Source organism: Dermacentor andersoni, chromosome 11, assembly GCF_023375885.2.
Source record: "Dermacentor andersoni chromosome 11, qqDerAnde1_hic_scaffold, whole genome shotgun sequence".
Taxonomy (NCBI): domain Eukaryota; kingdom Metazoa; phylum Arthropoda; class Arachnida; order Ixodida; family Ixodidae; genus Dermacentor; species Dermacentor andersoni.
The window spans coordinates 107,692,993-107,711,153 of NC_092824.1; the positions used below are offsets into that span (position 1 = coordinate 107,692,993).

The 18,161-nt window shown below is 42.9% G+C and overlaps 1 protein-coding gene across 4 annotated transcripts in view; it reads right to left on the reverse strand.

The window, feature by feature from the left end:
• Positions 1-18,161, reverse strand: part of LOC126539408 (pancreatic triacylglycerol lipase-like) — a 50,602-nt gene that overhangs the window by 12,304 nt on the left and 20,137 nt on the right. For 2 of the 4 annotated variants that reach the window (XM_055075360.2, XM_050186232.2), the window contains exons 2-4: positions 6,289-7,568; positions 2,989-3,278; positions 273-419 (exon numbers count right to left, since the gene is read on the reverse strand). In XM_055075360.2, coding sequence (XP_054931335.1) covers positions 273-419; positions 2,989-3,278; positions 6,289-6,403 — 552 coding nt within the window. In that variant the 5' untranslated portion in view covers positions 6,404-7,568. The remainder of the gene's footprint in view (positions 1-272; positions 420-2,988; positions 3,279-6,288; positions 7,569-18,161) is intronic. The other 2 variants (XM_055075362.1, XM_055075361.2) reach the window with 2 other exon arrangements.

Genomic DNA, 18,161 nt, shown 5'->3' on the forward strand with positions numbered 1-18,161 from the left:
AAGACGAATGCTAGCATTGTACTGAAATGTAGAAAGACAAGTTGAACAGGAAGGAACACTCTCTTGCTGCTGGGCTTTACTGGAAGATCATTTCACCGCGAGCACGATCGCGCACATGCTGACAAAATAAGAATAAAGGCTGGAAAAAGCGGGAACATAAAAGTTAAAGGTGGGGCCAGTAGCCTTTCCGTACTGCAGTAGCACTGCCTTTTGCCCACTATGCCATGCCAAATAACCCCAGGAATTTACTGTTCTGCTAAATATATATTCACCTCCAACTTGTTGACCAGCAGAGCAATCTCGGCGCCGACCACCCTCGTGTTGGCTGTCGCCTGAGTGTAGGGCAGGGAGTTGCCGCCTTGCCAGTCAACTATGATGACGTTGAAGTCTCCCACCATGAGAAAGGCCGTCGTCATTTTCTGGAAATTAAACTTACGCAGTACAGGCAAAACGAGGTGCCGTTTGTGGGCACCACACAGTAAGTCGAGTTACACCTGCGTGTGGGCCTTTACGCACGAGATTTTAATGACGTACCACTCTTATTTCAGTCAAAACTTTCACGAATAAGCAACGACACACCCTCGAATTCCTGCCAAAAAAAAGGTGCTGAAATTTAAAGGGATCACACAACGACGTATCCGAGGTTTGATGTAAATCGCATTTTCTTAAGTATAATACAACCCACGGGAATTTTTCAGTGGTCCCAACGGGCCCTCCTATACATTAATAAAACAGAAGAATTCAGTGAATCCTTCAGCGCCAAACTAATTTACCGCAACAGCAGCATCCTCTCACAATAGAGACTGTCATTTTGTATGCTTGCTATCAGCTATCTTGTTGCTCAAATAACTGTGCACATGATCACCGATTATAGGGGAGCGGCCAAGAAGCCCACGCATGGTTGTGGTTACGATGGTCGGTGGGGTGTGATTGAAGAGCTCTGCATGAATTTAAATAAAGTGTTTAATTGGAAAACTGTACATTTTGTGATATTAGAGAAAAGAAAGGTTGTTAATCATTCTGCAACTTTTTTGCGATGAACAAAAGCTTGTATTAAACATTGAAAAACTAACTTCTGGGCTTTTACATGCAAGAACCATGGTCTGATTATGAGGCACGCCTTATTAGGGGACTACAGGTTAATTTTGATCATCTGGGTAATTTAAATGTGCACTAAGTGCACGCTACGCAAGCGTTTTTGCATTCTGCCCCCACAGGAATGAGACCACCGCGACTGGGAAAAGCCTTGCGACTGTATCGTATATAATATTTGTATACATTGTGTTGCAGATTATGATATGGTATTACAAATACATACTCGAACTTCAGCACGCTCAGGCTCTCCTAATTTAAGTAGACTCATTTGACAGAGCTCCTATGTACAGGTTTATGAAACAATTCACAGATTTGTGTCCGTAGCCCTAAGATACTCTTTCTGACGACCCGCCGTGGTTGCTCAGTGGCAATGGTGTTGGGCTGCTGAGCACGAGGTCGCGGGATCGGATCCCGGCCACGGCGGCCGCATTTCGATGGGGGCGAAATGCGAAAACACCCGTGTGCCTAGATTTAGGTGCGCGTTAAAGAACCCCAGGTGGTCGAAATTTCCGGAGTCCTCCACTACGGCGTGCCTCATAATCAGAAAGTGGTTTTGGCACGTAAAACCCCATATTTTTTTTTTATTTTTTGACGTGGTGCATTTCTTTTGTTATCTGAAATCACCTCATTCCGACAATGCAATTCACTCCACGTTTACTTTATCTGTTTCATAATTGTGATGCCGTGGAAGCATTGGACCTTGTTTTGCGCCAACCGCCTAATTCCTGGCACGTCCCTGATTGTGCACGTGCTGTGTTTGAGACTGATCATCAACAGGGTCATGTACGCCTTGTCTGTGCCGTCAACCATGAGGAGAAAGAATTTCTCCATCTTCCCAAGACCAACTACTACACGATGCACACAATGGCATCCTTGTCCGCTAAAGTACTTCCTTTTGCGACCTCTGAAACCATGCGCACTCGTCACCGCCCTCCTGATGTATTAATACACCTGATGTATTACAACAACTCAGGTGTTTTACACTTGTAATGAGGCCGTTGAATGGTGTGCTGTATTTATAAGCAAATTAGTGTGCTTTAGGGAGATCTATGAGTCGACATATTTTATGCAGGTAATATGTAGTGATTTATTGTTTGGCTAAGCAGAAAAGGGACACGCTCACTGGCAACCCCCATGGGAGTCTAATTTTCGTTCTATATAAAGTCGGTTTGTTAAGAGCTTGGATTCTACGAAGTGTGGGAGGTGTCGATGTAGTTTCTTGAATTCAGTGACACATACACAAAATAGTGTCGGTGGCGGCCATAATCTTTTTTCTATATTTCTTCGCTTATGGCGATGATGAAACTAACGACGAGGAGGAGGCTTGACGTTTACGTTGTCGATGACGACAAAGGTGGTCGTCAGCGATACGGAATGGACGGACAAAGCAAATCCACTTTTGAGCTTTAACTGTTGTCAAAGTAAAACTTTTTTAACGGCTATCTGAAGGGCGCAAATAGACACTTGTACGTAGAAAAGGATAGACAAGTCAAGCATTACCACTCACTGGTACATCTGGTAATGGCAATCGTCTCGTCTGTCCTCCTCTGTGGTTGTGAGTCGATTTGCACCCTTCTTCTCATAGCTATGTGTCGCCAGCTATTAGCCCAACAATAAATTACCCAACGATCGACTCTTATGTACCAGTCTTAGGATGCACTTTAAATAAAGCCTGGTGGCCAAAAATAATCCTCAGTCGCCCACTACGGCGCCTCTCGTTGCTTCGGGATGTTAAACTCTTCAATTCAATTTATTTCAATTTTGTCAGACTTTAGAAACAGAGGAACGTTAGGAATACATTGGGTATAGGAAACGCGTATTTTTTACCAGAAAATGTTTTCCATTCGAAAATCATTCTCGAAACGTAAAGCACGTTTGCGCACACACCCTTACCCTCAACCAAGCGCCGAAGAACACCGTGTCCACCCAGCCGTGTATCAGGACCTTGGTCGGCCTGCTGGCCTTGAAGGTAGTTGAACCGGCGACCTCTGCCGGCGTCGAGGACCACTTTAGGAGCTCGCCGCGCATGGTGTTCTCCCGCGAGTAGAGGATGAACTGTGTATTGATGTGCTCCCTCTCCTCCGGATAGAAGTTGATGGGCCGGTAGATCTCGTGGAAGAACGGCCCTGCCATCTGGAAGCATCCGAGCTCCTTGAAGCACTTCTGCTCGGACTGCCCAGTTCCTGAGAGTCGACAGCGTGTAAGGTTTCTAGAAATGGACACCCCACATTCTGGAACATTCCTCCAACCAACGATCCACCTCGACTCGAGGAAGTCGGTAACGGCGCCGACTTTCGACAAAAGTAGTCACTGCATTTTAATGGACTCGCCACAGCAATCCTAAAGAAGCGTAGCGACATGTTCAACCAAAGGACGGTGCCGTGTTCAACCCGGTGGTGTGAAAGGAAGAGTTTAGAGTAGCGGACCGTTTGATAAAATGGGGTTTAGAGCAAGCTAAGTGTTACCAAATTAGTAAAAACGCTTATACAATGACCCTTCCCCCCACATAAAAGAGTCCCTGTTACAGTAAGAGGTGGCTCGGTAAGATTTTTTTTTTTTTTTGGTACCTGCTGCGGGGCCTTTGGAGGCATTACAGCAAGCGCGATATAAGCAACGAAAACAAATTGACATGCATTCAATTCAAACACACAGAGCGTGGTAAAAATCATGACTTGACATACTGCATAGAGTTTCTGGCAGAAAAAACATTCCACTACCTTGTTTACCGAGGAAGAAATGAATAGCGATAAGGGTCACACTTAAATAAAATTTGACAATTTTTAAGCGATAGTTCCTTCTCTAAAATACTCGAATGAAATAGGCAACAAATAAAGAGGGGCGACAACGATGCCTTGATGTTCCCGCATCAGTATGCCATGTACGTCATAGATTTTGACGGCACCCGCTAGAGCCTGTAGTGAATGTTATATCGGTATAGAATTACTACACTGCCTTTTAAAAGAGCTGCAGACTTAACACCATGCACCGATGGACCACCGTCTACGCAAGTTTTGAACACTAGACGGTACAGTTTGCCACTGAAATCAATGTTATGAAAGTCTGAGAAGCGGTACGCATTTGTTACGACACAAGCATTAGCCAAGAATGCAAGCGCTTTTAAAAAAATTGACGCCCTTGGGAACTTAACCAAACTATAATCGTCAGCTATCTTGCTTTCCTTTCCTTTGCTTTCTTTACCGCTGCGCTAAGGCTACTTGCGAATCACGAATGGCGCTCCTACGTTTCAGCGTGGCATAGTGCACCTGACAGGAAAGTATCGGGCAAGCAGTGCTAAGATATATAGACGACGTTTATTTTTAGCGCACAAGACAAGCCCCAAGAAGAGCAATTTCTGTTTGCTTGCGTTTTCTTTTTTTTAACCGTGTAAGCAACTGATGAACGGCAGAGCCCACGGTCGCTGCTTCTCCAAAATGGTTATGGGTAAAATATGCGATTTAGAGCGGAAATTTCGTGGACTACGTGGTTAAAGATGCTCAAGAAATATCCGGAAAGAAGTTTCTTTATCGCTGGGTATTTAATTATCCACTGTTTTCTGCACTGTTTCAAAAATTAGGAGGACGCTTCAGCTTTGCCTTTAAGAGCGGAATGCGATAACATTCAAAGATCTCCGATTGTTTCTCACACTTCCCGGCAACTGCAGCTTATGTAACCGTAATGTTTACCGGGGAAAACTGGTGACGAATGCTATGCACGAAGGCTGGCTTTATGGTAGAAACGCGGCCGCTTGAGTGGGCTGCGATGGATGGATGGATGTTATGAGCGTCCCCTTTGGAACGGGGCGGTGGCTTGCGCCACCAAGCTCTTGCTACTATGCTGCCTAATATCCTACCTAGGTTAACCAATGAAGAAAAAAAAACACTGTGAACTACCACGTCCAAATTTTCTGATCCCCTATTGCGAACTGTGCTTTTGTACGTCTCCGTCTTTTGTCGTTTCCCTACTTTTCTTCCACCAATCTTCCAATCGCCTCTTACTGATTTCTATTGCGGACCTGTTTGCTTTACCACTGCTCCCGCTGAACCCAAGGGCTTCAAGGAGGCCAGTGGTGCCTAAATCGACCGCTGGGTACACGTCTTCACATTCTAATAAAATATGCTCCGTCGTTTCCCTAGCTTTACCGCAGCAAGCACATGCTTCTTCTTCCTTCTTATATCTCGCTTTATAGGTGCGTGTTCTAAGGCATCCCGATCTCGCTTCGAAAAGTAATGAGCTTCCCTTTGAGTTATCATAAATGGTTTCTTTCCTAATTTCGTTTTTTCCTCTTAAGTAGTTACTCATGGCAGGTTTCTTTTCCATTGCCGCCACCCATGAGATTAATTCAGCCTCTCTGACTTTCCGCTTGACCTTCTTTGTTGCTGTGTTGCCCACCCCACAGGCCGCATACTTGCTGGTAAGCTTCCTAGTTCTTTTCCTCCACTGTGAATCAATGTTTTGCCTGTACAGATACCTGAACAGGCAAAACATTGATTCACAGTGGAGGAAAAGAACTGCGATGCGGCTGAGGCGAGCGCCATCTGGAGGTGCTGCAAGGAACCGGGCATGCCGCTCCCTGGCTTCCGAGATTTGCGCGCGCGGGCGCGCACAAATCTCGGATGCCGTGGCCAGTCTATGAATGGTAAAAACGCTGGAAAGGGGTTTGTGTTACAGTTTCGGTATAACAGAATTATGTTTTCTTGTATATTCAAATTACAATCCGACACTATCATGTCTGTAGGTTGTGTGTTAGTCGTGTTTTATGGTTTTTCTGACGTATATTACTTTGTTAAATTCAATTATTTCAGTAACTTTTTTGCGCTACACGGAGGGTTTGCATGGTTGGTTTTGCGTGACTCAGAATTTCTACCGAAACGACAGTCGATGCGGGATGCCAACTCCAGATTTCCTGCGACAGGGGGTGCTTAACGCTACCGCGTCAATACTTGAAATGTTAGCAAGGCCACGAAGATTGGTTCGACACGCGAATAGCTACGCCTGTGTAATTTCGACGGCAAAATTAATTAATAATCAAGCAAATAAATAAATAAGCCTGTTGCCGTGTTACCTCGTGCCGTAAGCACTTTTTCTTAAACACCAGTTATCTGCATAGATGTTCCTTCTTTCGCTTCGATTCCCTAACATTATCCAAAATGTGATTATTATAAATGCACTCTATAGCAAAACAAAAAAACTTACTCGACTTGTTACTGACGGCAGACGCTGCAACAGTCCAAAACAGCGTCTTTATCAATGTTGCAAGGCTATTCCTCATGACGTGGAAAGGTAGATCATTACCCGGATAACAGGTCATAATACGCGAGACGCTTTGTAACACGATATGCCACTCATGTAAAACTTATGGTGGTCATTGTAACGACTAATCAACTATAGCATTCGCACAACTTTATCTTTTCTCTCGAAATACTAGAATATGCGTTGAGGCAGAAAGCGAAGACAAAACAACAAAAATAGAAGAAAGCTACCCACCTGTACGTAAGACACATGGATGGCATCCTATATTTAGCAGCATCGATTGTCAGACAGCTTTCCATCATTTATAGAAGCCTTTACCAAATCAATGAAAACGCAATAAAAACTGACAGCTCGCTAGCCAGGTTGCTTTGAGTACAAACAGGTGCCGTTAAAAAAAAATTCGTTTATAACTTCTACAGCCGCCCTTCCTTGTTTGTTGCTGGCGTGCTTATATACTCCGTCTTTTTTTTTTCAGGTTAAATATTTTTCCATTGTTTAAGACCCGTTGCTTTGGTGTGGCATCTCTCAACAATTACACGCAAGAAAAACTTCGCTGCTCAGCTTGTACCTGTCATATTCTCGATGTGTACTTTAATTCCACTTGCACGGTACCAGCATCAATGAAAAAGATAATGATGAAGTAGACTTGGAGGTTTTCAGGATGTCAAGCAGAACATGCTGATGCCTGTCTATAACAACTCGTATGAGACAGATGTTAATGCTTGTCGTGTATTCACGAGCGAGCGGCCAATCACGCGGTCAGTTGCAGGCTTCTTCCACGCTCGGAAAACCCCTTTTATGTAGCATGTATCGAAAAACGGAAAGCTCTATCGCGAGCTTTTATTGTTGCTCTACAATTTTCTCATTCACACTTTTCATCTAACTATAATATTATCGAATGATCTAACTGGGCGGAATAGCACCCCATTGACCGTTAATTATGATCCTTTATATGGGACGTGCTAGGTGCGCTAGACAAGCGCTCGAATCACCACAGCCGCGTCCGAAATATCTCTCAAGGCGTTATTGCATGGGCGTCTCCGTGTTTGCACTGCGACAGCAGACGTGGCGGCGAGCGCCGCGAGCAGCACCCTTGACAGTTGACACCCTTGACAGCACCCTTTACATTCTTGGCATGCTTCACCGCGTAACGCCCATATGGTGAGGCGAAGCTGACAGCAGGGAACCGGCATCACGCAGTGCTTGAGCATTCTTCTCTGTGACTGTGGATAGAAAACACATACACTTTCAAGAGCGTTTCGTCAGCCTTTGCACCTCTTTATTGAATGAAAAGGATAACGTACGCCTATGTCCGTGAGTTAAAGGATTGATAAAAACTCAGTGCTTATTTGGAGTGTGTAAAAGAATATAAAACTTTATTTATGTAGGTATCCATGCTCCTGTAAGAAACTGCAGTTCAGTGGTGACCCTGTGGAGCTGGATCCGGCCTTATGGAAACACAACCGGCTCATGAGTAACAAAGTAGGAGCTGAAGAAAACACTCTAATGCTGGCATTACACCTCACTGTTAGTGCTTAATTTGTGGTTAGCCAGCGACAATGGCATTGCACTAAACATTCAGACTATGGCTCAATATGTAGCGCTTATGTGGTGAATAAGAGAGCGAAATATGAGCCCGATGTTTTGAGATGAGCACTGCTTACATATGTGTAGTGAAATCGTGTTTATTACTTCTGTAACGGCAGTGCACTCACTTTCTTAAATCTAACGCTTGCGCTCCATTGGCGAAGCATCGATTTCAATAGCAAATTAGTAGACCGCTATACGAAGTAAGGATAGCTGCTTTATCGACTGTATATACCTGTATATATTTGTTTACTAACTAAAATAACAAGCATGATGTCATGCGGGCACAAGCAAACATGAACACATCGCACTCAATGACCGCAAGAAATCGCTATCAGAAAATTGTAGTTAAGAAGCATGACAGCAGCAGCGAGCGAATTCACGTTCGTGTTGCCTCTCGCTTAAACGTGAGTTAAGTGGCGAAAACACAGCGCACACAAAGCTATCAGCACGCACTCTGTTCCCATCACAGATGTCTTTTCAATATAGGGCCTGCACAGCTACGCCATACCCAGTAGCCGCCGGAGTAGAATGCAGCCTCTCCTCGGTGCCTTATGCGCGACGGAAAATGGCGCGCTTCCTCCCCACTTTCCTTCCTTGCATGCCCAAAAGTGAGCCGCCATTGTCAGCCCACTCATGCACGCTTTCACTCTCACATACAGCATGTGGCATACGGTGACCATGTTATCGCCCCTGGAATTTATACGGAACATCACGGCGACGCCGACGGCTGAAATGCTTATGGAGTATCGATGTAATTGCTATCGCAATAAAAACAGATTGGAATAGTTTTACCTTATGCCAGCCCAGTGTTGATCATGGCTCTCTGGGTCTGCAGTGACATATGGTCACCCAGAAATTATGTTACTACATTGATTTGACTGCATAATTTGAGAACATTTCCCGCTATCATCATGAGCATTGGCATGAGAATATATAGTTAGATCGTAGTGCAAGCGATGTTTTCGGCTTTATAGGAAAGCATGCGCCATGCCGCCACTATACCCACTATTCCATATTCTAGTACACTATAGCTTCAAAATGCGCTTCTACTATGTGCTTCGTGCTGGTTTATTGTGTTTCATCGTGGTTTCAAAGTGTGCTGCCTTATTCCATATTCTATTATTCTACCAAAGTTTGGCCTGCTCCAAACTGCTTCAAAATAAAATTTTATCAGCTCCAAAATGAAATTTTGTCTGCCTCATACTGCTCCAAAGCACAATGTTAGTTGTTCCCAAAATTGCTCCAAAATAGCTTTGGGCAGTCCCACCACTGTAATACCAAAACCAGCAAAAGCCAAAACATCCAAAATCTACGACCTATATCACTCATTTCATGCATAGGAAAACTTTTCGAGAAGGTAGTCCAAACATTCCTTAGCAGGCATATAGAAGATTGAGGAGTTTTTCCACACTCCATGTTCGGCTTTCGACCGCACATTTCAGCATAAAGTGTCTTCCTACTCTTAAAAGAGAAGGCACTCAACCCACCAAAAGGAGGTGAGAATAGTATATTCCTAGCACTAAACATCAAAAGAGCTTTCGATACCATCTCCCATCTCACTACTCTCGAGGAACTTGAGAAAACTGGATGTGAAGAATGAAGGTACAATTACATAAGATCTTTCTTATCGAACAAAATGGCAACAATAGGTATACAGGCAAAGCGATCCGTGCACATCACACTGACCAACAAAGGAACTCCGCAAGGCACCATCTTATCCCCACTCCTCTTCAATATAAGAATGCAGATATTGGCACCAGCTCTCAGGGAGGACCAAGAACTGGGGCTCACCATATATGCAGACGATATCCCGCTATGGGCAGCCAGAGGCTCATACGGGGAAAAACAGGATACACTGCAGAAGGTGACTGAGAAAGTGGAACACTTTATTCGAGAGGCAACGGCAGGGTATCACACATGCTAGAAACATTAAAACAAATCACAACAAATGTGGCACAAATTATCTACAGAATTGCAGAACAACGAAGAGGCTTTAAAGAAACAAAGATGGTCAGACTCGTGCAAGTATTTGTTATAAGCAAGGTGATCTACAGACTCCCCTTTCAAAAACTAAATAAGTCCGAATTTACCAAAGGGCAGCGTATAAGGCTGCCCTACGGTTACCGAAAAACATGAGCACTGGCAGATTGTAGCCTCTAGGTATTTCCAAAACTTATGAAGAACATTCCATGGCGGTGCTCATGGCACAGAGAGAACGCCTAAATTCAACTGAACAAGGAAGGACCGTGTTGCAATAGTTAGATATCCCCTGAGAGCACAGTACAGCTCGGAAAAAAAGTTTTGATACCCTGACAAACAAGATAGAAAATTCTAGTTTTACCAATACCAAAGAATATGAGCATGGAATACCACCAAATAAGAAGAAAAGCACGATCAAAGGCTTTACAAAACAAATATAGAAGAAATTCAGACATGTACTACACGGACGCCTGTAGAGTGGCAACAGACGAATTCGCAATAGTGCCTCTCAATCAATCCACAGCGATAACGGCCTCCAGTGGACCCCTTCAACCTGCACCGTGGAGGCAGCAGCCATAGCATTGACCCTTCAAGATCCAGAGGCAAAAAAACAATCTGCGTTGGTCATGACGGACTCACAGGCAGCATCCCATTCATTCCTGACGAGTACCATCCCCCACAAAATCCACAGAATGCTAGGCACTGCCCTAGAATTGCACCACGTGATAATGTGGTGCACTGTGCACTCTGAACATGAGGGAAATGAGAGGGTGTACCGATCTGTTCGAGGAATAGGCATCCGAACACCAGGTCGGTCCTTTCGAGGACCCTCCCATCCACCCGCACAACATCCTCAAAAACCAATGAGACAATACAGCCGCCCACACCCCGACTTTATGGAAGAACAGGCCAGGGACTGGTGCTGTATACAGACTAACACATACCCACACCTTCAAATAGTCAGTTAAATGGAAGCAGCCAACCCTTGCCCACGTAATGTGGATGTGCAACCTACGGCCTCCAAATTCCAATTTGCCCCTTACAATGAAAGTACAAAGTAACAAGTATCATTGTGCACCTTTAATTTATTTAGACATGTATGTTTATTTAGCCTGCTCAACTCTAAAATATCTTATCCTCCGAACAGCACATTCAGGCATGCCTTATGTCACTGGCTGCACTTACCCTCGCAAGTTTATTTAGTTGTGTGCATCACAGGCATGCCGGTGCCTGGCCGCCAACATAACTTCCACCCCCTCCTTTCTTTTCTTCTAAGGCAGATGGGGACTGAGATGCGCTTTGACGAAGGAACATGGCATGGATACTTTTTTTCATTTATTTACCCTAATGGCCCAGAATAGGGCATTACATAGGGGGTATAACTACAAGAAACTACAAAAGGGTGTTATAAGCATGAAGATCAAAACACAAAATAAAGAACATAACTGCTATCAGCATTAAGAAGATACAGTGCATCGAGTAGTAGTATGGCATAATGATTATATAATGCAATAACAGAAGATCGAACTACAACAATATTTAGAATAATGCAACAAATACTTGGTTAAAACACGTTGGCGGGCCAGTTGGTTAAAATCCATAGTAGTGTGTATAAGTGCAACTGGACGAGGACGAAGAAAGAAACAGATACACAGACACAGCGCTTCTGTGTATCTGTTTCTTTCTTCATCCTCGTCCAGTTGCGCTTATACTCACTACCATGGCAACAAATACGTGACAGTGATCAAAGGTAGTAGGGCACTCAAGTAGGATAACATGGTAGTTTAGAAAAGATAAGCTGGAATTGCAGTCTTGCTCATTAAGATATAGTTTAGTAAAGCTGATTGGAAACAAGATAACTCCTCAATGTTCACAATGAATGGCGGGAGGGCATTTCACTGATTCATTGACAAGACTAAAGGTGAGTGTAAATATTCTTAGTCCGCGCGAAGGGTGGGTATACCTTGAATTCGTGGTCAATACGGGCGGAGATGTGGGCTGCTGGATGAATGAATTTGTGTGAAAAGGCACTGTCACTGTAATAAACACCGAAAAAAGAATAATCGCGAATATTTTTTGCGTATTACGAGAAGTAAAATGCCAAGGGTTCTTTTTATGGATGACACACTGTGATAACGAGAATATGAAGTCGAGATAAATCTAGCGGCTTTACTTTGAATTGATTCCAGCATGTCAGTAACGTAAGCTTGATTTGGATGCCATATGTTAGAAGCATATTCTAATGATGGTTGAATTAACGAAATTAATGCCTGAAGTTTGGTGTCGGAATGAGTAAGTGGTGTTTTAGAACGCCAAGCTTTATAAAGGCTTTGCTATTGGTTAGTTCTATATGATCATTCCATATTAGACTGCAAGTGAACAGAACTCCTAATTATTCAATCGACGAAACTGTTTCAACTATAGAATTGTTAATTAGGTACTCATTAGGCAAGATGTTGAGACTGGAATCACATTTACCGTGTTTAGTTTTCCTGATGTTAATCTTCATCTACCATGTTCTGCACCATTCTGAAAGAGTTGTTAAGTTGTATTGCAGGGTTAAAGTGGCATTTTGGTTTCGTATTTCTTTATATATTATGCAGTCATCAGCAAAAAGATGTATGGAAGACTGAATGTTAGTCTATATACTGTTTACGTTGATTAAAGATAACAGTGGTCCCAAAACTTGTCTTTGTGGGACTCCAGACTAGACATGCTTGTGGTGAGATATGTAATGATCGCTTTTAACACTCCGAAGTCTGTTGGTTAAAAAGCCCTTAATCGAGATAAATGTTTTTTCATCTAGCTGTAGGCTAATTAGTTTTGTGAGTAGACGTTGGTGAGGGATGCGATCGGATGCTTTAGGAAAATCAGTAAATATTGCATCGATGAAAAATTACACATTGATGGAGTTCAGTAAATCAGTTACTAGCTCAAACAACTGGGTGTTACAGGATCGGTTTTTCTGAATGCCGTGGTTTTCAAGAAGCAATTTATTAGATTCAATGTGAGACATTTCACTGTATATGATGTGCTCAAGTAGTGTACAGCAAATAGATATAAGAGAAATGGGACGGTAACTGTTAGCGAAGAATTTGTCTCCAGATTTAAAGCAAGGAATTACATGTGCAATTTTCCAGTCATCTGGAAGAATAGCAGTGTCCAGTGACTGTTGAAAGATTAGTGATAAAAGGTAACATGAATTATCTGATGTTAGCTTCAGAAGTTTTGCGCTGATACCATCCGGCCCAGGGCAAGTTTTGCATGGAATCCTCTCTACTGTGCGTGCTAGCCTGTTTCTGTTATTGAGATAGCTGGAAAGTCTTGGCCATTATCACCTAATAATTTTATTGCAAGGAGGGCACGCTGATAACATATTACGTCCTTTGTGGATTCATTCAGTTCTATGCATCTACACTTGTTTTAATCCACAGGATTAAAGTTACATTGAAACAATTTCGAAGGTTGTGTACAAATGCATCAAGTTGGTACAATAGGCCCTTATCGTCAAGAGGCAGACTTAAGTGCTGTGCGTAAAGTGGATACTTTATTATTGTGTTTTGAACATCTGCATTGTTAGAGATCACAGCATCACCATTTCCTGTGTTTTCTTCAGCTGCCTTCGCTCACCTTAGTTAGAATGGGTAAGTGATGTCATTCAAGTGAGCAATCCGCTTGGCTCCCCACACAATGTCATCAGGAATGCTTCAAACAAGCAGCCCTATTAAACTTATATTTAATAGCGTTCTTATACACATACTAATTTGCTAGCTTGGAAAAATAAATACAAAAATAAATAAGCTTCATTTGTCTACACATGTGCGTTTGCACATGCACGTGAGAAAAGAAGGCAAATAATGAATTTCTTTAGAAAGGCTGGCTCTGTTATAGAAGTGTGAAGCAGCAGGTGAGGGGGACAAAGAATGCGACAAAGGTTAATAATAGTACAGTAGTGATAGCAGCGTGTGGGATGTGGAGGGGTTCTCACATGAAAAGCAGGTGAGGCTGCCATCACCACAGTAATGAGATATGTGTGAGAGAAAGATGCAGGGACACGAAGTTCAAATCAACCGCATGATATGTGTCTAAGAAGGCAGGACATGGCCATGGCCTCAAGGTACAAAACTGGCAGGGGAAAGCCATGGATTGAGAGGAAGGCAAATCTTTTTGTAGGTATTTTATTATATAATTCACTGCCACAAAACGGTTGTGAGAAAGCACTCCAGGTGATTTATTCTCCATGAATAGGCAACACTCATAGGTACAACAAAAACAATTTCAGGGACCATTTGAGAAAATTTGTCTCTTTGAATAGGGATATGTAGCGTCTGCTCAACTGTTACAAGCATGGTCAAACAGGGAGCTAGGTTTTCAATGCATAAGCTTAAAAAAAAGAAGAATGCGGTTTTAGTACATGAGAAATTCTACAATATGCATAGATGTTAAGTGATAGTAAGTCTGATTTTGAAGCATCAGGAATAGGTCAGTTTTATGCTGTTGTGAAGTCAGGGGATCCGAGTGGCCGCAAAGGTTCCATGGTTGGTGTCGTGCCAGGTGCCAGAAGAAAGTGAGGTCCAGAGCGGCGTCCAAGAGATGAGAAAAAAGGGTTTATGTACAAATATACATGAGTCACAAGAAAGGCTCTATGGCCCACTACATGTCAAAGTCTTTTCATGTCCGAGCCTCTCCCACAGTACTCCAGCTCCGCTTTTCATCCAGTTCATTTCTCCCTTTCCCTCGTCGAGGGGATTCACTGTTCTTGGCCAATCCCAGTCATCGAACAGTTTTCAATATCCCGCCTATGACATCGCACCGTTCCGCCAGACTCCGCCTCCAACTTTGCGCGATCAGCCCCACATATGAGGCAATCACGTGGCAATTTGGGAAACTCAAGTTGACGCAGTTCCCACGGAAGTCTTCCACGTTGGACCGTTTCATCAATTAGTGGGCTCTCCATGACCCTGAGCTTGTCAGCTCTGGGTTGTCGAACAACCGAAGGTACAAACATAATTGCTTGACCATTAGTCTCAAGCGACGCTGATTTAATCGCCAGTGCCCTGGCCTTGAGAAAATGACGATGCGTGAATAGCGCTCCACAGCTGCACATTTGCCAGTGAAACACACTTTGTCCTGAGAGACTGCCAGGCACAACAATGCAAAGACCTTCTGTTTAGTCAACATCATTTAATCTATTGCATCTGTTCATTTGGCCATGTCCGTAACATTTGAAGCAGGCCCTACCTATACCTTTTCAAAGTAACAATCTATAGCCTCATTGATTTAAAATTGGATTCATGACTTGTTGCTCTCCACCATAATTGCTGTATGTGAAAACAAATTGTGGAAGCTTTTTTACCATTGATGTAATAGTTCTTCGGAAACCCGCAAGGTAAAGAGAAGTAATTATTAAAGAGAAAATCAGACGTCCACCCGTTCGTAGCAATTGCTACAAAGAAAACTCATATGGGTTCCTCTAAAGAAAAAGCCTCGTAGTTGAAGAAAAATTTGTACTGGTCTGGGACTTGAACCCGGGACTACCGCCTTTACGGGGCAGCCGCTCTACCATCTGAGCTAACCAGGCGGCTAGCAGATGGCAGGGCGAAGTCGAATTTGTCAACAACTCAAAGAAAAGGCAAGAGTTTGACGTAATAGTTCTGCGGAAACCTGCAAGGTGGAGAGAAGTAATTATTAAAGGGAAAATCAGACATCCACCCGTTCGTAGCAATTGCTACAAAGGAAACCCATACGGGTTCCTCGAAAGAAAAAGCCTCGTGGTCTCGGGTTCAAGTCCCGGACCAGGAGAAATATTTCTTCAACTACGAGGCTTTTTCTTTCGAGGAACCTGTATGGGTTTCCTTTGTAGCAACTGCTACGGACGAGTGGATGTCCTTTTTAAAATTGTATTTTGCAAGGCTAGATGGAAATTTATGTAATAGACTGCTTAAAAGATTCACCTCTTTATAAGTAACTTACATGCTTCGGAACTACTCTTTTTTTGTTATTTTGCATCTTTGCTGGTACAGCTACTGACAATTTCGGGCAAGCCTAGTAATATACACATTTATTCCTCACATTTTGTAGTATACGCAATGTGAAAAATAAAAAAAAAAGTGTGATCCATGAAAGTTCATAGAGCAAGCAAATGTGAAGAGAAAGATGTGCAGTTCAGTTTTCTAGCATAGAAAAAGAGCTTTTTGGTGTTTAGGTCTGAGAAGAAAAAATGGCTCTCACATAGGTTCCTTGGTCTTGCTTGTGGCTTTTTTTTTTCCTTCTTATGCGGCGTCAGCAATGATACTACAGACGTGACAGCCCATAGAAACTAGCCATTGAGCAATCATTTGCGACTATGAATTCTGCTCACATATGTGGACACTTTCAGAAATTCTAGGGAATAGGGAACTGGCGGTTGTTAAACAATCCTTGCCTTTAAAGCTAGAAACATCAGCAAGTCGGAGTACTGCTGCCAATATACATCCATTTTTGTTTGCATGTACTATCACTGCACAATTACTGGTCAAGATTAACACTACACACATCTTAGTAACACCATCTAGAAGTCCATCAGCTGTTCTAGCCACTAGCATACCAACAGAGACAACCACTAGCACCAGCTTTGGCACTTCACTGTTTACCTTACACCATTCTGCTATCATATAATATGTGAGAACCAGCTCTCTATAGCTGTGTTACCATTGATTTTACAAGAGGTGAATATCCGCAAATAGTATTTCACTCTGAGAACCAGCACCTTCTGCCGGCTGCAACCGACAACCCAAGCATACCTGCAGTGCGACTATGCCATAGCATAACTGGGCATTTTGAAAGTTTTTCTGCATCAAGCTTGTGCTGTCCAACGAATAGTGGCGACAATCTTATACACGAAACTACATCAACACTACAAAGTCCATGCACATATGCGCAAATACTTTGCTGAAGAACATTCTGCTCATACCTCTAATTTGTTTTCACTAAAATTTTGCAGCAATACTGCATTTCTTACTCCCCCTTATTTAAATAAACACACTTGCAGTCTTTATCTGCATTGTACACGCAGACTTTGAACAGGCAGCGAAAACAGCGCTGCAAGTTTCTCCAATGGAAAAGTGTGTGTTTAAGACCGTGATAATTTTTTATGTGCAAATCAGACCAAGCCTACATGCTTAGTAGGTTATGAACGATGCAAACCAAAATCAAAAGAGAACTGACGCAATAACTCTGGTTTGAATTTCACTTTTTGTCATGCTCTGAAAGAAGGACAATGTTGGTCATATGCACCTGTACGCCGATAATGCATGTTGTTAATTAAGATTAACAATAAATATTGGCCTTGCCCCGAAGGTCGTGGCAAGTTGGCGCAGGAGACAGTGATGGCTTGCTTACCTCTCGGCATGACGCGTTAGACAAAGATTCACACAAGTATTGATGCACAACTTTCTAGAAGTCCCCATAAAGCCTGTAGCTTAGACGCATATATATTTAATATCACTGCGTCTTGAATAACAGCACAAGAAAGCTTCAAGCCTCAGCTACTTCAAATTTGAAAGTCAAACAGGAAGTTGCCATGACACCTTTTCTACAGGAAGCCGGCAGTACTTCGAGCAGCAGAAAACGAAAAGATAGCCTCCTAGATATTTTTCATGCCCGCCGATCGGTGGCGAATGCGAAACAATTCTGCCGTCGAGCCTCGCGCTTGACTTACAGCACTTAGACATCCCATGGCTGTGCCTACAGAAGCCTCACTTTGATAATTATGATAGTATGTCTCGAGTTACATAATGAATTACAATTACCTAATCAAATCTTAGTAACAAAAAAATTACTAGCAGCTACTCCACTGTACTTTAAACAATATGCACTAGTTTTTCTTCGAGGAATGCATTGCTTTTTTGTTTTTTAAATCTTGGTGCATGATAGTTAATTTCGACACCCTGTATATATTTATGGCTTCTGCATGCAAATGACGATGATTCCATTGCTAATGAATGCTGTAAATTATTAGAAGTGCTCTTTTTTAATGAGTCGCTGGCTTTGCTTACTGGAAAGAGAAGCGATACTGAGACACCGATCATTCACGTGCATTTCTCATGCCGTTAAAAAAAGACTGCGGCAAAGGGGTCACTGAAGTCTACAGGCTTTTTTGAGGGCCAAAAAAGCACACGAAGCATTTTGAAGCGAGGAGAACATACAGGAACGTATTCATTCCTTAGGCATAATTAAGCTATGCATATGTTTAGAAATAATTGTTA